The sequence below is a fragment of the Paroedura picta genome, chromosome 1, assembly GCF_049243985.1.
Source record: "Paroedura picta isolate Pp20150507F chromosome 1, Ppicta_v3.0, whole genome shotgun sequence".
NCBI classification, from domain to species: Eukaryota; Metazoa; Chordata; class Lepidosauria; order Squamata; family Gekkonidae; genus Paroedura; species Paroedura picta.
Window position 1 is genome coordinate 140383293 of NC_135369.1, and position 21916 is coordinate 140405208.

Here is a 21916-nt window from a genome sequence, read left to right on the forward strand (position 1 = left end):
AGTGTGTGTGCAAAGATCGCCAGGAGGCACATTTCACTTTTTCTTTCAGCATGTGTACTAACTGTCCTTCCAAAACCTAAGGGATAATGGCAGCATTATAAGGTTTTGTTACCCAGGCAGATAGATATCCATAATAGATCTCTATGTATATGTTGAAGTAGCTGTCCTTCATTTCACTGGGAATTGTGGAAGAAATTTACTTTGGGTCCTTCTAAGGAAGTCTACCTTTCATTGGTAGAGTTGTGATGTAGGTAACATACATTTATTTATTTATTACTGATTTATTTATTAGATTTTTATACATACTCCTGCCTCCCCAATGTTTTTGGATGACAACAGTTTACATGCAGCTTTCCAGGATTTTAAGCTTTCTTAAGTTTTGATTACTTGATTTTCCTCTTGCATTTTGTGTTTTTCTTGTAAGCCCCCTTATAGGTTTGGCTGAGACAACAAAAGGGGAGCAAATAAACTATAGCCCATCCAACCTACTCCTAATAGTGATGGCATCTGTGCATTTCAAATGCAATGGTAGCACAACATATATAATCACAAATCTTCATAAGTGAGAATTTTGAAGTAACTACTTTATTGTACCTTGATTAAAACTTGGTACATCTCCTGGAGTCAAATAGCTTGGGAGAGTAAAACTGATCCTCTTACTTACAATTTCATTACGTTTCTCCCACAAGAATTGTAAAACAGAGACTACAAATAAGTTCTTTTTTCCAAAGGCTCACGTGCCATGCAAAGCAGACATGTGCACAGCACAAATGAGTTGAACGGCACTTGGTGTTGATATGTAGCAATTCCCCCTTTCTCCTCAGTTCTTTAATCAATAGAATTATTGATGCTGTGTAGGAAAGGATGTTATTTTCCCCTCCACACTCTGCAAAAACAAGATATCTGATGTCTGTACCAAACTTGCCAGGTGATTACTTCCCTCCCCCCTCTTTGTTCTTTTTGCTGATTTTGATAAGCGTAATCACAAATAGAAAAAATGGATTAGAACTATTATATTTATCTGATTGTGAAACAGTTCGTGAAAAGCAAATAATTCAGATTGATGGTTTCTATTGAAGCCTGTCACCTGAATGAAATACAGTGATGAAAACTACAACCCATGGAAGATTTTCAAAAATGTGTATATATGTGCTTATCTTAAAACAGCATATAAGTTAGATTTTAATAGTTCCTTATGCTGTTGATTCAGAATATAAAATAGTTTGTATTTTTAGCCATGAAGCTTACTTGGACCTTTTCTGCACCGGAGTCTCCATAATGGGCTGCAGGCTAGAGTTTGAGTAGGGGCATGTTGCCCCACCTCTTCCTGATTCTGCACAGGGGAGCATTTGGCATCGTGCACCTCATCCGCCCTGGATCTGTGCTCCTGTACGGGAGCTGGGGCAATGAAATTCCCAGTGCTGAAATGGTCCCATGGGTGACCTTTGGTGAGTTATTGCCTTCAGCCTAACCTACCTGTTGTGTGGATAGAAGCATATATACCTGGAGCTATCTGGAGCTCCTTGGAGAAAGATGAGATAAAAATGTCATGAATAGATAGACAGAAGGGAGAAGATAGTTAATGTGATGACTGGCCAGGTTATTTATCAATCTGAGAAACAAAACAAACCATGTTCTAGGCACGCTTTCAGTTTTCATTTCTCCCTTCACCTATCCCCTCTCCTTTTCTTTTCTCCACCTGTATAGTTTTCTCTTCTTCCCTCTCTTCAATTTATCTTTCTACTCTCCCATTCCAGGGGAGGTTCCCCTCTATCAGAGGAGGGGTCAGGTCCATTTCTGGAGACGTCCTGGGCCTCTTCTGCATGATGGATAAGCTGATGAAAACTCACTAAATACATTGTTGTTTTTCTGATCTCTGCACAGAAGAGTGAATTTACTCCGCAAAACTGATTTTGCTCTGCATGGTGATCTGCCTTTTCAGTGCTTTAAGGGTCTTTTAAGCGTTGTTTCTGAAAGAAGCTTTTCACCGATTCATTTCTCTCCTGTTTGCCTGAGACGATCTATTAGCCATGCAAAGAAGCTCCTTAGTTATGGAGATTAGTGACTGCATTAGAGAACAAAGTGGAGTTGGCAAAACTACAGGGGGCAGGGCTATGAATTGTTTCACGCAGAGAGCATTGCATTCAATGCAGAACAACAATTGTAATATAAAGCGGTCTAAACCGGTTGTTGTTAAAACTGATTTATTTAGCTCCGTGCAGAATACTTCCTAGTCCACCTCTGCTCTTTGACTGACAGAATCCAAGGCTTTGAAGTCTCAGCAGTACAGTTGCAGTGCCTAGCAACCCCCAAAACAACCAGCAAGATTTCATAATCATCTTCCAAGAATTCAATGGTCATTCATTTCTGGCATTATTTGGGTTTTACCCCCCCCCCCCCATATATTTCTGATTTTTCTGCAAATCCTGGGCTTCCCTTAGGTTTGTACAAAAGCCTCCTGCATTTGTCACTGGTTCCACTGGAATTTTTAAAACAGTCATGGTTTAGGGCACAGTCCAGAATTCTCTCTCATATTAATTGCCATGTAATGAAGTTGGGCAGGGTAGTGTTTATATGTAAAAGGCACCTAATACCCAAGGGTTAGAAAACACATCTCTGGTCAACCATTTATCTGTAGTAACTGGGTTATCTAGCATAGTGGTCCCCAACCTTTTTCGGACCGGGGACCGGTCCGCAGGGTAGGAGAGGGAGGTGTGGGTAAGGAGGAAGACTAATCTTTGCTTCCTGTGCCATTTCTCACACCTCAAACAAGATCATCAGGACATTTTTCATTAGATAAACAGTACACAGACCACAGCCCTCCTCTGAACTTAGAGCTACCTGTGGCTGCTGTTACACAGGAAAAACATGCTGGAGATCCAGTCATGGATGGACCCTCTAGTGCCTCACGTCATCTGGTTTCTGCCTATCTTTCTTTCTTTCTTTTTTTCATTTTTAAGCGCATTCCCTCTAAAATTATTTTCTGTCTCATTCACTGTGGAGTTTCTGAGGAAGTTGTCCTTCCTCAGACTCCTGCATCTTAAAAAAAAAACAACAACAACAAACCATCAACTGATGTATATGCTTATAATGGGGAAAGATAAACTCAGCTTCTTGCCTGGAACAAACAGATAAGGCATTTTCACTTTCTCAGCAGTGATGGGTGGGAGTGGGGGTAAGGAGGCAGGCTTAGGTCATTTGGCATTCCCCTTTCTCTCTGCCATAAGAAAAACACTTTCCATTTTCAGGTTGTGGACTGATGCTTGTGAATATCAATGGACAGGATCTTTAAAGAAGACCCTTGGGGTGGGGGGGTAAATACAACAAATGTTTCAGTTATTTTGACTGAAATAATAAATGCTACAATTCAGGGTGAATTTGTAACCTGATTGATGAGCTTACTGATAGATCATTTGAACATATAAAACAGATCATGGATGCACTATCATAAATGTGGCTATGATATAACTGGAATATTTTGACATCTGGAAAAGATTTCCCAGACAGATATGCACCATAAGGAGGATAAAGCCGAAGTGAGGGTAGAAAGAGGTCACGTGGAAGTGGGCAGATGGTGTCTTTGTGGGAAGTCCACTGAATACTTTGGGGCTGGGAAAACAGAATGGAAAACACAGGGTTTTTGCAGAACTAGTCCAAACGGCATATTAGTGACTATGCATTAACATCAGTACTTGAATTTGCTGTGAGCATCGTGCTAGTCACTGAGATGGCCTGATGGACAGAGACCTCCTGCGTTGATCTATTCCCACGTAAAGAGTGAAGCCATTCAGTAGCTTATAAGCCTATTACACGGGTGTACAGATACCATGAAAGTGAGCCAAAATTGCCCAGCTGGGGAAAGGATTCCCCGTGTTGCTTTCATTACCACTGCAACTATAGAGATGTTTGCAGTGGCAGTGGTGTTTCCACCCTGGGATTTTGGGGCACTTTCCTGCTATTAGCCCTCCGTCACAGCTGCCATTTTCCCTCCCAAACCACCCAAAGGGTTTTTGAGGGTTTTATTAAAAACTGGCAAATCCTATAGCATCATAACACGATTACAGTGACTGGTTCTCTTTTTTAAATGTCAGAAAGCCTACCAGTGGTGTGATGGGGGAAATGGGCAGCTGTGAGAAGCTGATGACAGAAAAATGATGAAGATACAGGCAGGAAAGTACATGTCTTCTCATCCAGAGGATGCCATAATGTGCTTGGAGTGAATTCTTTGCTACGAGATCAGAGTAAAACAGATACTGAGATGGGGGAAGATCTGGAAAGAGGATGATTTCTTTTTGAAAAACAGCTCCAAGGTGGATGCAAAGACATCCGAACTTGTGGAAGCTGCCTAACATTTCAAACCTGCCCAATATTCAACTCACCAAGTTAGGTGTAGCCTTCCAAGCCAGTACTAGTTCATTAGGGGCTGGATTGATATCTTGAAGCAACTGAGCCCAGCTCAGCCTGATCTTGTTGGGACTTGGAAACTAAGCAGGGTCAGCCGGAATCAGTACTTGGATGGGAGAGCATGACTTGAGATGCTATGCAGAGGAAGACAATGGCAACCCACCCCTAAATATATGCATGTCTTTATTTTTCACATTTCTATGCCACCTTTCTCTGAGGGCTCAGAGTGGCTTACAACATTGATCCAAACAATTGAACAAATGAAACACATTAAAACATTAATTTTTTTAAATCAACCTATCTTAAATCCCAGGGGCTTACCACCTTCCCTCAGGTGGGAGGGAAGGGGAATAAAGTGCTGAGGGGGAATTAGCTATATGGCTTCCAGATGGTTATTGTCTATGTAGGGAGGCCAGTTATTGTTGGTATTTCTACTGGCCTCAGCCATAGGCCTGGTGGAACTGCTCTATCGCGCCTTATAGGCCTGGGGTCACCATGAGTCAGTTGCAACTTCATGGCATGTAGTTATTAAGGCTTGTAGTCCCTGATGTTCCATGCTCTGTTGCAATGTGTAAATGCTGTTCTCATTGTCTTAATAGAAATATTGATGGGAAGTTGGGAAATAAGGAACAGTGGATTTCCTTCCAAGTTTTGTACAAAGCCTCTTGATGAGTATAACTGCTTGCAACTGAACATCACCACAGCCATTATCTTTCTGGCATTCCACTCAAGGATTCCTTGTTCACACTTTCAGGCTACAATGAAAACACAGGTAGTCTTTGAAAGCACTTGATTGAAAGTCAGCAGAACCCTTTGAAGATTATCTTTCCCTCTTAATAAAGCAGTAAGAGGGTTGGGGTGGGCCAAGTCCATGATCAAAACTCATGGATTTGGCCCTTGCCTGACACGTGGAGAGGTGTCCCCTCCTTCCTTGCTGCCCTGACATGCGGCCACGCCTGGCCGCTGCCGCCTGCCACCGCCAGGACTCCTAAGGTAGGCGCCGGAGCTGCCCTGTGATCCCTGCCCTCCCAAACCACTTCCCTCTCCCCTCCGCCAGCACCCCGCCTCTGGCCCCCACGGCCATGGAAGCCTCTCACGGGGGGCCGGGAAGTCCTGCCTGCCCTGCCCCTTTCCAGCCCCCTGTTAGCGTCCATTGCATTTCAGAGTGCAATAGGCTATATTTCTAGTCATATAAATGAAACTGTAGAAAAACACTCTCTCTCACTCTTATGCATTCAATTAATGACCATGAAAGAACATGGGAAATAAACAGATATTCACAAGAAGTGCAGGATATTGTTTCCCCTCATGAGTGACTAGGCTGCCATAGAGGCCTACTTTGGACTGCAGAAAGAAAATTCTGCTACTACAGATCTTCAGTGCAAGGAGAGCTCCCATTCTCAAGAGTGGAACTGGGTTTCAGTAGAGGTTGTTGCCTGATGCTTGTGCCTATTGCAGAAAAAATACTCAGTGGGATAGGAAGCGCATCCCAAAGCAGACCTCAATCATGTTTGCTCAAGGATACTTGCACACGCCTGCCTTTCTTTCTGAGCTACATCACATAATAGCTGGAACAAGATATTGCTTGAATGGCAATTTGGTATCTTTTACTTTTGCTTACATATAGCAAATGAGAACTCGAAACTTTCAGACAGACCTCTTTTTAATGAGCTATGAGAAAGTTCTGATAGTGCATTTGATATCCCTTGGAGCTTCTTTTCCATCTTAAATCTTCTCTGATTTGCAAGGCTTCAAAGGAGCCATTCTTCTTAATTAATTTATGATGATTTTTCTTTTGGGGCCTTAGCACTGATTATGTATCAAATTACAAGGTTATATTTTGATCCAAATTGGGACATATCATATGCATTGCAGTGGGGCAGCTCATTTGAGTCTTGTTAAGCCAAATTGGTAACTGTTGAGAAAGAGCAGCCCTTCAGCTTGCATGAAAGGAAGAATGAAAGCAATTATTAAGGTCCAGCTCATTGGACCATTGCATTTTGGAAGCTCTGCTACTAAGGATGAAATGGATCCTAAGGATGAAAAGGCTACTAGGTGGCTGCAGCAGAAGCTGGAACTGCTGATTGTCTCATGGTCACTCAATGGTTGACATGACAATAATTGACTCCAATATCTGTTTTAGTTCCTTTCCAGTTCTTTACAAGCAGAACCAGAAATTTCCCAGATGAAAGTCCCTTTCCCACAGAGGCATGCTTTACTAATAGCCTCTGAAATCAATGAGTTCCTCATTTACATGAGACGGAAGGGTGAAGCTAGGTTTGGTGCCAAGGGACTGGCATCCAGCAGCAAGACTATGCCATTCATCTTGAAGGGGATATGCTCTGGAGGCAGGAAGGCTCTGGAATTTAGCAATGGATTCACAATATTAAGCAGAGGAGAAGTATGTGACTGGTATAGATTTCAAAGGCATAACCCAGATGACATCACTGTAAGACCATTTTTTGCAGGGAAAAACCATGACAGTTGGACTTTCAAGAGCAAGAATTGCAGTTTACCCGTTTTTGAAGAGCAACCACCAGAGTCTTATCTGGGATGTTGTCCCATCTCCACTACAGCTTTAGATCTAAATTACAAAATAGATGGTACAGTCCAAAAAAGCCCAGATCCTTTTAGTGAAGGCCACACCAAATGAAGAAGAAAGTGATACAATGATTGCATTAGACAGCAGACAGATGGTTATAACAATTAGGGCTCGATGCAAATTCTAAGATAAAATACAACATCATAAATGCCCTGTTTTGCTCTCTGCTTAACATTTCTTCCAGCTATGTATGAAAGCTATGAAAGCCATGGCCTCTTGTACCCTGCTAGAGAATACATTTATGCTTTGTGATAAACATGATTTTTGTACCCTCTGATCAAGAGAACCCTTCCAGATTTGCAGATGTTTGGAAAATCGTGTGTCACACAACAGTGCAATGTTGCACACAGCAGTACCTTCTAAGTTAGTTGAAGTTAATGGGTTTATAAGAGTGTAATTTTGCGAAGTGTTGCACAGAACATCTCCTTTATTGGCCACTAGATTGTCCTGATGAATTTTGTTTTGCTCCCTTATGCCAAATAAAGATATGAGACCACAGCATGGTCTAGTTTATTAAAATTAACTGATCAACCTCACCAATAAATTATGCTATTTAACTGTGGGCAGACTGCACTAGGCAGCCTGGCCGTGGTTGCCTTTTTCCTGGCAAATCCACCCTGGCTCCAGACTTGGCCAGTAACTATCTTTGCCCACACATAATGTGCTAAGAAGTGCCCAATCCCAGCCCCCTTCCCTGATTCTCCATAAAACCAGTACCAGGTTTGTAAAGATGTAGCTCAACACCAAAGTTCTGACTCACAAACCCCATCCTGCTGTAAAGCCAGTGATGGTCCCTCAGGACATGCCCTTCATCACTCCCAATGGCTCAGGGTGCTTGTCTCTCCTCCCAAACTTTCATGAGCAACATGCCTTACACCTGCAAAATTAGTTATGGGTTAAACAAACAGAGTCTAACTGACCGCTTCTTACCACGCAAACTTGGAAAAGGCTCCACCTAATTACCAACCTGGGAAGAAACTCCAGAAATTCCTGCTTGGCTTCAAATGGTGACTAGTTAATCCTGTAATATTCTATGGAGAGTGAGTGGGTTGACAGCATGTGTCAAAAGCTGGAGCACAAGGTCAAGGCATCAGTACATAGCATCTCCCTTCTGCCTTCCACATTGGATGGCTGCTTTGCAGTTTTAGCCAATCCAGCTTTGTGCTTCATTTGAAGAGCGACTGGAGCAAATCAATCCTCAGCTCAAAGGCTGTGAAGGCCTCTTCTCCACAAAGTTCAATTGTGCATCCAAGCTTGACCAAGCTTGACCTTCAAAACTCCCCCCCTGCAACTTGTGATGTGCATCTATAGTTCAGTGAATCAATTAATATGGTTTTTATTTGTGAGGGAAGCATGATCAGAGAGTAAATTTAACCAGTCACTGAAGTGGGTGAGAGAAAGCTAGGAGACCTTTTGAAGCCATTTAGGAAAGTGACCTTCTCTAGTTAGAATAGCTAAATGATAAATAAATCATGTCTTGTTCATGAGAAATGAGAGGCACAGATACAGGCAAAGGATACAAAGGAAGTTTTTCAGAATGTGTTTGCAAGGTGTATTCAATATGCTGGGAGCTCCATGAACAGCAGACAACACAACAGACTTTTATGGGATATTTTTCAGATGCTGCGGTATACATCTTGGCATGGAAAGGATCCCAGAAGAGGTAACCCATCTCCATGTTTATAATGGAAATACAGGTAGCATTTTATTTCTGTGGTGCTGCAGTAAGGAGTACTGAGCTTATAGGTGTGAAATTCCTTAATCACTCTAAAGCACTATGTAAATGCTAAGCATCATTATTAATCATTTACTTGTTGATGTTAGCAAATACAGAATGCAAAGAATCCCAGGCAATAACCATTCACAAACCAGTAACCAAAGTGATGAACCCTATTAAATATGCACTTAAGGAATGCTAACTCCATTAAAAAAGTTCTAATGAAGCAGTATAAAGAAATTACATATAGCTGGAAGTCAAGCCAATAAGTAATTACAAAGAAAAGCAATTGCTCAAGTTTAAAGAACAACAACAGACAACCTTGGCTTGTAAAGAAATGAGAAAAATACTCTGCAAAAACAAGCCAAAAGCCACAACTGCAAATATCAGTTCTAAAAAGTAAAAAGGCAGAAAGGATAAAAACTGTTTATCTGATTTAATTACTTAGGACTTACATTAAGCCATTATTACTTAGAGACCAAAAGAAGCCTGGGAAAGGAAATAAAGAAAAATGAAAGAAGGAATTAAAGGTTAACCAGATATGAAAAGTGACAAAAGGTTGCCATTGATCCATGTACTTCCTCGATGTGCTTTCCAGGAATAACCACTAAAAATAGTGCATTGCATGATGTCTTCCCTTTTAGCAATTTCCTGAAACTCTACGTGTAGCAACTAATTAGCCACAGAGGACCTGAAGGACACAAAACACAATAAAGTCACATCATATGTTTGTTGTAGTAGTTGTTACTGATGACACTTGTGCCAACAGCTCTCTACTTGGCCCCCTAAAAACTGTGCCCTGATGCAAGGTTTCTTGTGGTGTCTGGGGAGAAAAATACTCTCTCTGCAATGCAGAGCATTTTCATCATTGCAGAGGACTTCAGGTAAATCTATGTCCTTGGGATGCTCTATGTAGACAGGCGCAAAGTTCCAAAGGTGAAGTCAAGAAATTTAAAACTGATCCAGAAAACATCTGCAACAGGTAGAGAGACTTACAAGTAGGAAAACATGATCAGTTGGGGGAAAGGAAGCAATATTAGTCAACAGAGAAGATTCAGCAAAGACAGATTTAGACTACAGGATGTTCTTGATAGGCTTGAGAAGTGGGCTAAACTGAATAAAATGAAGTTCAATAGGGACAAATGTTAAGTCCTGCAAATACACGAATATAGGATGAGGGCTCCACTGGCTCGACACCATCAAAGCCGATACAGGGATGACCATGAACCAACTAAAAGAAGCAATCAGAGAAGGGGCGTATGGCGAAGACTTTCCTATAGAATCGCGACTGAACAGATAATATCATCAACAGGATGGGGGAGACTTGTCTTGGCAGTAGCATGCACGAAAAGGATCTAGGAGTCTTAGTAGACCATACATTGAACACGAATCAGCAGTGTGACTTGGTGGCTAAGAAGGCAAATAGGATTTTGGGCTGTATCAAACATTGTGTCCAGATCATGGGAGGTGATGGTACCACTTTACTCTCCTCTGGTTCGGCCTCACTTGGAGTACTGTGTTCAGTTTGGGGCACCCCAGTTAAAGAGGGATGTAGACAAACTGGAGCGTGTCCAGAGGAGGGCAGCAAAGATGGTGAGGGTTTTGGAGACCAAGACATATGAAGAAAGGTTGACGGAGTTTGGTCTGTTTAGCCTGGAGAGGAGACAACTGAAAGGGGATTTGATAACCATCTTCAAGTATTTAAAAGGCTGCCATATAGAGCAGTGGTCCCCAACCTTTTTATCACCAAGGGCCGATCAACGCTTGAAAATTTTACTGAGGCCCGGGGGGTTAGTCTTTTGCCGAGGGACGTCACTGCCACCAGCTGAGCCCCTGCTCCACTTGCTTCCCTGCCAGCGCCCCTGACTTCCCGCTGCCCACGGAGGGGGGGGGGCGCTGCCAGCAGCAGCTGTGCAGTGTCATGACAAGGGGGAGCCCCAGCCATCGCAACCGCTGGAGAACACCAAAGGTGAGCCTTTGGCAGAGTGACAGGGCAGCCCCTGAGGCAGCAGCCAGGGAGGAAGGTAAGGATAAGCCATGGCCCGGTACCGACTGATCCACGGACTGGTCCCGGTCATTGGACCGGGGGTTGAGGACCATTGATATAGAGGATGGAGCAAAGTTGCCCCAGAAGGACGGACCAGAACCAATGGGATGAAATTAATTCAAAAGAAATTCCATCTAAACATCTGGAAGAAGTTCCTGACAGTTAGAGCGGTTTCTCAGTTGAACTGGCTTCCTCCGGAGGTGGTGGGTTCTCCATCTGTGGAAAATTTTAAACAGAGGCTGGATAGCCATCTGACGGAGAGGCTGATTCTGTGAATGCTTAAGGGAGTGGCAGGTTACAGTGGATGAGCGATAGGGTTGTGAGTGTCCTTTATAATGCAGGGGGTTGGACTCGATTACCCATGAGGTCCCTTCCAATTCTATGATTCTATGATGCAAATAACATGGTGGTGTGTAAGAATTGCAACTGTCAGGGGAATTCCGCACAAGGACCAATGTTTTCAGAATGCAGAAATGCTATATTAAATAGTGGAATTTCGTCATTCCGCATACCTTTAATTTTAGTGGACTATTGAAGTCTCAGTAGTGTTGTATTCATTCCCCACAGGTTTCCGGTCTCGCTGGAATGGCAACAAAGGAAGCAATATTTTTCTGTGCTTCTTCCCACCCCCAGCCATTAGTCAAATGGAACAGCCAATGGGCTGTTGTGTTCATGCTCCCAAAAAGCTCCTTTCCCTTTAAGAACTGTTTTTTAAAAATGCAAACACACCAGTTGCAACAAATATTTGTTCAATCATTGTTTCAGAAAGACCTTTTTTGCTGGTGTAGGAGCTGGCGCTTAATCATTTGGATGCTCCTCAAGTAAAAAAAAATCCCCCCCACACAGGCGCGATTTGTGGCCAAAATTACGGGCAGTATCGAACAGGGAGCTGTATTGTGCTTGGGAACGTTAAAGACACTTGCAGTAGGGAGCTTTGTTTCACTGTTAATCACTTCTGTGGAGGGACTTTAGCCGGAGAAGCCTCGCTCGTTCATTGCTTTCACCGGACTAAGGGGGAAAAAAATGGCAATCACTTCTCCAGAAGTTCGGGGGCGAGAGCGGGGGAGGGACATTCTTTCTACCACTACATTGAAAATGCACATGTCTTTTTCTGATGTGTTGCAACTTGTGCTCAGAAGTGTAGCGTTTTTTTCAGGGGGAATCCACTTTTCCCGATTCCACGAAAAGCGCTACAACAAAGCGATTTTTGCGGGACTGTTGCAGGAGTGTTGCAGATTGTGTGCGACGTCATGCAGAACGTCAAATTAATAGCGTTTACCAAAGGTAAGTTCTGCTACATTTAAGTTGTGTGGAATGGACCTCAAATTTCCTTGGTAAAAATATTATGTTGCTCTTCTCATGAAGATTGGACATTTCAGTTAATCCAGAATGGAAAGGAAAACGGCTGTTGTATGTGGATTACAGGCAGCATATTACATGGGTTCTTAGACATATTTCCTTGTTGCAGACTGATTTCCATGGTCAATTCAAGGGGTAATTTTTAACCTTTAAGGCCTTGAATGATCTAGGAGTAGGTCTGTCTGCCTGTCTATATTCCTGCTCAAATATTAAGACCAATTCTACATGGAGGCGTAAACTCACGCTGCCTCCTGCTTGTAAACACGTGGTTGTAAGCCGTACGTTTGCAAGCCTCCTCATGGGAGACCTGTGTTTTCCCTCCACTTTGTTGTGGCTTTTTGCCTCCCGATGAGGTTGCAAGACAAAACAAGTCGAACTTCTCCCCCGACTCCTTGGCTTGTCAATCACAGCAAGCCACAAATTAAAGCACAGCAGTTGTATCGGGGACCCAAACTTTCATCCCCCCTGAGCACCGAAATTAATTTTTTTAAGTGCACTTCCTCATTGCTAGGCAGTAACAAAACAACATATATGCATTATAATTTTAAAAAATCAATACTTTCGCATTGTTATGGAGAACGATAAAGCATCCCCCCCCTTTGGGGATTTGTGGTGTTTTGGACTCTATTTATGTTTGGGTAGCATTATGAGAGGTTGGACATGGTAACTGGACCCCGAAGAGTGATTGTGTGTAAACAGTAGGCTTAAAAAGAGCACAGATTGGGAGAGGGCTGTTTCATTATGCAACCCCCCCCCCTCTTTTCCCATTCATTCACCTCCGCCAGAAAACACAAACAGGACCGTCTTTTGCATGTGGACACTTTAGGGAAAATTTTATTTTAATTTATGCAAACCAGCTTTGCATTTCCACAGCAACATGGACTGTGCTATCTTTAAAAAAAAATCTTGGACCAGGAAATGGAAAGGGAGCAGGAAATGGTGAGGCAAACCTGGACATAACTCAAGCCAGCCCCTGGACAGCATCAGGATGCAGGTGACATCATGTGGAGGACACCAGAGGCTGTCCAAGGGCAGATTCCTCGTGAAGAATTGGTCTACACTGCATGCCTGTTGCATGCCCTATATATCAGAAGTGGGACAAGTGGACCTTTGCAGCAGTAGCACACCAACTCATTCCCTTCTCCCTTTGCCTGGGACTGTCACTGATTGTTTTTAGCCTGCAGGCTTTAAATTAGGGGAACATTCCTTCTGTTGATGCTTTCATCACAAATTCAGCAGAACTATTCAGGCTTGTTTTCACTTTAGTTTTCTGTTATTGTTTACTTTTAAAAACAGTTTTTATTTATTTTAGCTGTTATTAGTAGAATATCAGTTTTTAAAATTTAATGAAATTTGTGATAGTTTTCCAATATCTTGAACTGCCAAGGAGTATGAGTATGTTAATACAGTATAAAAATATTTTCAGTTCAAGAATTTTGAACTCTTTCAACAAAAGCTGTCAATTGAGACTTCTTTCTAGCTATTAATTGAAACCAATTTGGCATGCCATAAGCTTATTACTTGTATCTTAAACACACACACTGATAATTTGGTATTTGGAATGTTTTAGTGTCTGAAATGTTGAATGTTTGTTTTAACGTTATCTACCTTGGGGGCATGGTGTTGGTTTGAAAGGTGGCATAGAAAGGTGTTTTAAAGTAAAGCTAACAATTGGAGCTCTCCAGTAACATGCACACATTGGAAAAAAATATATTGGAAATTAATGTCTAGCTACCAGTGTCAATCAATTTCATAACTGGTCTCCTAACTGCTGCTATTAAACATGTTCATTAAAGGCTTCATGTGGCATTCATGTACTTTTGGGAGTCAATTAAATACTAATGAACAGTATTTTTTTTTCTGCTATTGTTGATTTTGGGGGGAATGAATGAGATGGTCTCCTCAAGCAAGGCAAACATTACACCCACACCAAGTTCCACAAGGTGTCACTTGCATTTAAAAAAGAATGTCATTTTGATAGCCCTGCAGTCTTTTAACATTTGCTTTCTTATTCATTTAAGTGATGAAATTTAATGTGCATGAATGATCCTAGGCAGCACGTTTTCCTGACACCTGACTCTTTGCAAGGGATGCTGACAACCCAAGGGTTCAAGGCTCCTCGAGGCCCTTGGGAAAACAGAAGCCCTAGCAATTTAGCAAGTGACACCAGGATGTGACTTTGAGTAGCGCAGCTGGGGCCACGTAATAGAATCACTTCATGAGTGAAATGAGACAGTGTTATATTCAGAAATCTTTGCAAAGCTGGCAGGAAGGATCCACTGTTATGAGTTTGTCAGGCAGGATAAAGCCATCTGGGAAAGACAACTTTGTCAAGTGAAGCAAATGTCTAATTAAGAAAGATTATGCTCTTTTGATATGTATTAGCCACGTGCATTTTTCGTTATTAATTCCAATAATTACAAAAATGGAGTGTTTCAGAATTCTTGTAATTAATATGTAAATACCCTGACCCGGATGATTTCCGCACTAGGCTTTTGCCTCAGATTTCCATTTCATAGGGTTGAGTTTTTAAAATCAAATTCCACATTAAAATTTTCCTTTTCCAACTCGCCCCCTCGGTTGGCTCACAGCAAGGGAATCCCCAGAAATCCAGTTCTCACTTTTGAACTGTGAACTAATAGATCTGGCCAATGTGGACATGTGGAAATTCCAGCTTTTGAGGCCTATGTCCATATTGTCATCTGTCCCCCCCCCCGTAGCATTACTTTCATCACAAACACCACAACCTCCCCCACCCTTACCCTTCCACTTTTCGATCTTTCCGAAAAAGCCAATAATCTGCCAGCACCATTTTGCTGCCTCTGAACACCCTCCTCTCCACCATGACTGACATCTTGTTGTTTTTTGTGGGTTATTTTAATGGGGTGTGTTTTATTATCTTATACTGTGGGATTGACTATTTTAACTCACTGTGAGCCAGTTTCTGGGAATGGCAATCAATCGATCGACAGCAGATAGACAGACAGACGCACTGGCCCACCACCCCATGGCCAGGTTGGGAGTTGGATTGAAATGGATCAAGAGACAATGTTTCTTCTTCTTCTGGAGCTGTTCTATAACTACACATTCAACCACCTTACCCAGAAACAGCATATGCAAGACTATGCAAGCATAGTTTTTTGTTTTTTAAAGAAGTGGCCTAACCATGGCCTCCTTCAGGCTCTACAGGAGGCTTTCAGTAATGCAAAAAGGTAAAAGAGTCCAGAAATACATACATTATTTATTATATGGACCAAACTAGTGAACACCAATCATACCAGGAGGAGAGGCTTAGTGATAGAATATCCACCTCGCATGATGTTCCTGGTTTCACTCTCCAGCCTTCCCAGTATAAAAAACATCAGTTTGTAGGTGATGCAAAATATTTCTGCCTGAAATGATGCCAGCTGGACTAGACAATACAGACCATGAGAAACTGATGGTCTGTCTTCATATAAAGCAGCTTCATGTCTTCAGATTTAAATGAATATCAAGATTCCCTTGTTATCTACACTTGTGGAAATTCACAAGTGACTAATATCAACATTGAAATGGGAATGTTAACAATCATCCAATCTGTTGACATTCACTATCTGTAACATGTGTAAATATCACTGCCTTGGAGTAGCAATTATACATAGTGAACAAAAATTGTACTTTGCTAGTTTCCGCCCACTAGAGAATTTTTGCAATATAATGTGAGCACCATTTATAAACATGACATGCTAGGAAGTAATCTTCTTTATATTCTACACAGATTTATCATTCCCTCCAATTTGTTTACATATGTGCCTTTTGAATTCTGAACATTCAGCAATGGTTCCATTTTCAAAAGTGCTGCAAGTCCAATGCACAGGGACAGTTGGAGAGGCACTGATCAAGGGTCTCAATGCATGGATGAGAAAGTGGTGCTGGGAGGAAGGGGTTAGATTTGTTAGGCACTGGAGAACTTTTGGGGACATACCAAACCTATATAAAAGAGTAGGCTTCACTTGAACCCAAAGGGAAGTAGACTGCTGGCAACTAACATTTAAAAAGTTTCAGAGCAGCTTTTAAATTAATCTAGGGGGTGGGAGGAACTAACAGGAGCTGGGGAGCTTCCAGTTTGGGACAAGTCAATTCAAAGGGAGATCGTGTCAACCCTCAGGTTGCTATACAGATAGCATAATAGAATTTGGTAGTGAGAACATGGTGGTGACTGAGGGCCCTTTATGGTGACTAAGGAGCTGAGGGTTACTGGAGAGTAGCACACAGTATAGGAGTCTATATGCCAGTGCTTGATATCTCCAAGCCAAGATGGGAGAGCCCACATACTTCACGTTCAATGACAATTTAGATAAAGTGTGATAGCTCCCATCCCCTTTCTGGCTTTCTATTTTCTTAACTGGCTAGTGGTTTAAATCTATAGTGATTCTGGGTCCTCAGGCCTAAATCTCAGGCCAAGAGCTTTTTGATTTTCACCAAAAGCTTTCACCTCTATCTAGGAGGAGTTTTACAGTTTAGAGGGCCCCAGTCCCCCACCTCCCAACAGCAGAGGGTGGAGCCTGAAATCAGCCCCAGCAAACAGACCTTGCTCAATGAGCAATAGACCAGGCAAAGATGCAGACAAAAACAGCACTAGCTTTCAAACAGGATAATCAGCCACTGACCTTCAAATTCTGTCCTTTCACAAACCAACCTCAGTTAATGCTCCCCAGAAATTTAGCAATTTAGAAAAGGCAAAAACAAAACAAAACAAAAAACCCAACCCACAAAAACTCCCTCAACTTCCCAGCAGCTCTCTCCTGGGTTCTGATGCCCAGCCCAGCTGACTCTCTTTCTTTCTTACTTCCAATGTAAATGAACTGATAATACTTTATGCCTAGTTGAGATAACTTTGTTTTTTACTAACGAAATAACAATATCTTGGTTTTTAAACCACTAAATAAGTAATATCTCATTTTATAACTTCTAGCTTTTAAATTTCTATTTTTATATCCCTGATTAAGCCATTTTGAAAGTTCACTGTAGTGCTGTAAGGTTGCAGAACTTGTCAAACAACGATATAGTTCTGCTCTGCCTTGCACAGCCTCCCCAGACATAAATTAAAATTCAAAGAGAAGTGTATTTACAAAGAACTGCAGGAGCACTTAAAATGCATGAAACAGATAAGCACTGCAGCTTGTGAAACCTGAGAAAACAATTATCTGAGCCTGACTGTCAGGTGGCTCTCGATGCCTTAAGTAAAATTGCTTTCTGCTACTCTTCCTCTTCAGCTGAGATGCTTTCATAGTATTCCCCTTTCCAAACAGGCCACAGTTCTCCCTTGCCAAATAGCTCATGTCTACCCTTACTAATTAACTTTGTGGAAACTTTGTTGACAATGAAAGTCCTGAACACTGAGAATAAGATATTGTTCATACAGGACAACTCAGGGGTTTTGCCCTATGGCCAGAAGCATGCCTTCACACAGTGTCAGGCTATTTGTATACCCAGTTGGGAGATTTTGGTATTATAAATTCAAATTACCCCCACCAAAACATAATTCCTGCTTGAAGCAGAATACATTATGGGAGAAAGAGAGTGTAGAGGGTAAGAGTCAGTGGACATGCTCTCTGGAATACATTTCCTGTGGTTAGTTTACTGCAGGGTTTTTTTTTACAACTGAGTTTTCTAAATCAAGTTTTGAGATAAAGTATGGAGCCCATTTTTTTTTGGGGGGGGGGGAAGAGAGTTTTGTGATTTTCACACATGCAAAGTGAAAAGTTCAACAGGTGCAGGAGGTGGCATGGAAATGTTTAATCTGTTGAACATGCAGTTCTGCACCATGCATGTTTCTTCAAACATCAGTACCACTACATCTACCAGAGCTAACACAGAATTGCAAGCTGATGCACACTTATTTGGAGGTAAGTTTTATTAAAATCCATGTGACTTCTCCTAGGAGAAGTTAGAACAGTGTTGAACCCCCAAGTTCCTCAGTTTACTTTGTGTGTGTTAAAGCATTCCCACCTGGGACCAACATTTATGAGATGTGGATTGAAACATCAGAGCAAGAAGGGTTCTAGACTATCCTTTTGCGGGCATGATAGTTTTTACATACAGGCAGAGAGGGGGAGGGCATGTAATTGCCATTTCTTCTCTGCAGCGGTACATTCAGGATCATGTGCCAATTCTCACTGCATGGGATGAACAGCTGGCTATTTGCCAATGGCATATAAGCAATGGGTTAATCAATGGTCATGACGCTTACCAAGGTAACCGCTTGATAATGATCTGTATTGCTCTGCTAAATGTTGACAGAATCCTATTACTCTTCTGGACTGTTATCACTCTTCTGCAATCAGAAATCTTGGGAAGCAGAAAAGGTGTAAGTTTCTTTTCACTGCTTGGCTGGAGAACGTAGACAACCCTGGCATTTATCAAGTGGGGTGTGTGTGTGCATGCACACTATAGTAAACAAGCATTTGGCAATCAGTCTGTCTCTGTATTCATCCTAAATGCCAATTTCACAAGATTTATACACAAGTACTTGGTAATCAAGTCATTGTTATAATCCTGGAGGGTGATGAGGAGAACCTAAGCACTCCACTGCTTTTATATTTGGGCACAGAAAAGTGGTAAGACATTAGGACTCATCACTGAAAGGTCAGTGCAACAAACTAACTTGCTTAGTAAGGTGTTATTTGCCATCCTGTAGCAAATGGCTACCTAGCAAATCTGTATTCATATTAATCCAAATCCAGAATAGAGCATGAAGAGAAACAGGACACAATGTTAAAATGGATTTCTATAGTTTCTATTTATGGTGCAATCTCCAGCTAGGGGTATTTGAATACCTGCTGGTTCAACCCACCTTATTCCAGCAGTAGTGATCAGGCAGTCAATAAATAAACAGATTCTTCACAGTCCATTAATGTGTACTTGCAGGAGCAGACTACTTTTGGCCAGCAGAAATCCAACCCCTGTTAATGAAGGATCATTTGAGAATTGTCTTCTGATGTTCTGCTGGAGAATTTTGCTCTGCATCTAACAATCAGCAGCAGATTCCCAGCTGATCTCCCATCCTTTGTGGGATCCCAGCGCATAGGAGAGGGATGAACAGACTCCCAGGTGTTTGTTTGGGATGGAGAGAAAAAGAGATTAATGAGTTCCTTCTCACCCTTTTAGGATGCAGAGATTAAGAGCATTCCCTCTGTCTCTGCCACTTTATTGGGTAGATCTTTTGTTGAGTGGAGGGGTAAATTAGAATCCAGCTGGCTGCAAACTAGTTCAGCAACTGTTTCAGTTACTAGATGTAATCTGAAAATATCTCTGATCAGTTTATGGTCTGAGCATGAGTGCCCAAAAAGATAGATTCAACTGCCAAACAGCTTCACTGAGAAATCTGTGGTATCCCTGTCCACAATACTTACACCGTTACAGGACCATTAACTTTAAAGCCCATTGCCATCAATGGATTTAGAAAAATGTAACTTTGTTTTGCCTTTTGAAACTGTCCATAGAGTTTTCTAATGGCAGAAAGCGAAGAAGAACTAAAGAGCCTTTTGATGCTGGTGAAGGAGGAGAGTGCAAAAGTTGGCTTGAAACGCAACATCAAGAAAACAAAGATAATCTGGCCCTCTCAATTCCTGGCAAATAGATGGGGAAGAAATGGAGATAGTGACAGATTTTATTTTCCTGGGATCCAAGATCATTGCAGATGGGGATTGCAGCAAAGAAATTAAAAGACGCTTGCTCTTGGGGAGGAAAGCTATGGCAAATCTAGACAGCATCCGAAAAAGCAGAGACATCACCCTGCCAACAAAAGTGCGTCTAGTCAAGGCTATGGTCTTCCCAGTTGCAATGTATGGCTGCGAAAGTTGGACCATAAGGAAGGCCGAGCGTTAAAGAATTGAGGCTTTTGAACTCTGGTGCTGGAGAAGACTCTTGCGAGTCCCTTGGACTGCAAGGCGAACAAACCAGTCAGTCCTCGAGGAGATCAGCCCTGACTGCTCCTTAGAAGGCCAGATCCTGAAGATGAAACTCAAATACTTTGGCCACCTCATGGGAAGGAAGGACTCCCTGGAGAAGAGCCTAATGCTGGGAGCGATCGAGGGCAAAAGAAGAAGGTGACGACAGAGAATGAGGTGGCTGGATGGAGTCACTGAAGCAGTAGGTGCAAACTTAAATGGACTTCGAGGAATGGTAGAGGACAGGAAGGCCTGGAGGATCATTGTCCATGGGGCCGTGATGGGTCGGACACGACTTCGCACCTAACAACAACATAACAACTTTGTTTAGGTTTGCTCTATTAGACTTCTAGTTTTAAGCTTTTAGCTATTTATTTATTTATTTAGAATATTTTATGATGCCTTTCCACCCAATCAGGGTCCACAAGGCAGTCAGCATCAACAAATTAAAATGTTTAAAGAATTAAATACAATCAGTTAAAAACATCTAGAATGAGTACCAATAGCCATAATTGCAGTTATGCCAGATGAAACAAAAAAGTCTTCACCTCTTGCTGGAGAAAGATTCTTATAGGAGGAGACAGTTGAAACTCTCTAGGAAGGAAGTTCCAGAGTTTTGATACTATGAAAGAGAAGGCCCTTTCTTGGGACACCACCCATCTAACAACCAAAGCAAGACCTTTAAGGATGACTGGATTGAACAGGTCAGTTAGTATGAGAGAAAGTAGTCCTTGAGGTATGTCAGTCCAAGGCTTTACAGAGCTTTAAAGGTAAATAACAGTACCTTGGAAATGCCCTTGGAAGCAAATAGGAAACCAGTATAGGTGAAACAAGACCAGAGGGATATTGTCCCTATGACCCACTAGTTTACACTCAGGCCATAGCTTTCTGTATCAGTTGTAGCTTCCAAATAGTCTGGAAGGGCAGCCCATGTAGAGTGTGCCACAGTGATCTAATATAGATGTTATCAGGCATACACCACAGTGGCAAGTTTTTATTTATTTATTTATTTTATTTATTTAGATTTTTATACCGCCCTTTTCTTTGCAGCTCTGGGCGGTTTACATTGAACATTAAATAATACAAATTACATGGAACGATGTATAGTACCAACAGTATGTAACATAAACTTTCATAAACAGTATGTAACATAAACCACATTATAAATAACAATTAACAGTAACATTGGGGGTTGGTTCTTTCATGGGTTGGTTCTTTTAGTCTGGGGGTTCACAGCAGCTGTTCTACGTCAGTCAGCCTCAAGTGAAAGCCTGGTAGAAGAGCTCGCTCTTGCAGGCCCTGCGAAACTGTGAAAGTTCGGGCAGGGCTCTGATCTCCTCAGGGAGCTCGTTCCACCAGGTGGGGGCTAGGACTGAGAAGGCTCTGGCCCTTGTTGAGGACCGACGTGCTTCTCTGGGGCCAGGGATCCACAGCCAGTTGGAGGTGGCAGAGCGTAGGGCTCTTTTGGGGTTATAGGCAGGGAGGCGGTCTCTCAAATACACTGGGCCCAAACCACGTATGGCCTTAAAGGTGATTACCAGAACCTTAAGCTTGATCTGGAATTCAACTGGGAGCCAGCCAAGTTGTTGTAGTACCGGCCAGATGTGGGATCTCCATCGTGTTTTCGTGAGAATCCTGGCCGCAGCATTCTGCACCATTTGTAGTTTCCGGATCAATGATAAGGGTAAGCCTGCGTAGAGCGAATTGCAGAAGGTCAGCCTAGAGGTGACCGTTGCGTGGATCACTGTGGCTAGGTGCTCTGGGTCCAGGTAGGCATTAGTAGCTTGGCTTGGCAGAGGTGGTAGAATGCCAGCCGCGCTACCTTTGTGACCTGGGCCTCCATTGTAAGGGAAGCG

At 42.3% G+C, this 21916-nt stretch overlaps 1 protein-coding gene across 2 annotated transcripts in view; it reads left to right on the forward strand.

Moving 5' to 3' along the window:
* LOC143843933 (uncharacterized) overlaps positions 1-21916 on the forward strand; it is an 81926-nt gene that overhangs the window by 50469 nt on the left and 9541 nt on the right. The window contains exons 4-5 of one of the 2 annotated variants that reach the window (XR_013233780.1): positions 11927-12054; positions 13003-13857. Coding sequence is in view for 1 of the 2 variants with exons in the window: in XM_077350827.1 (XP_077206942.1) it covers positions 11927-12054 (128 nt within the window). In the remaining variant the exon portion in view is untranslated. Of the gene's footprint in view, positions 1-11926; positions 12055-13002; positions 13858-21916 lie in introns of those variants that run through there. The other variant, XM_077350827.1, reaches the window with a different exon arrangement.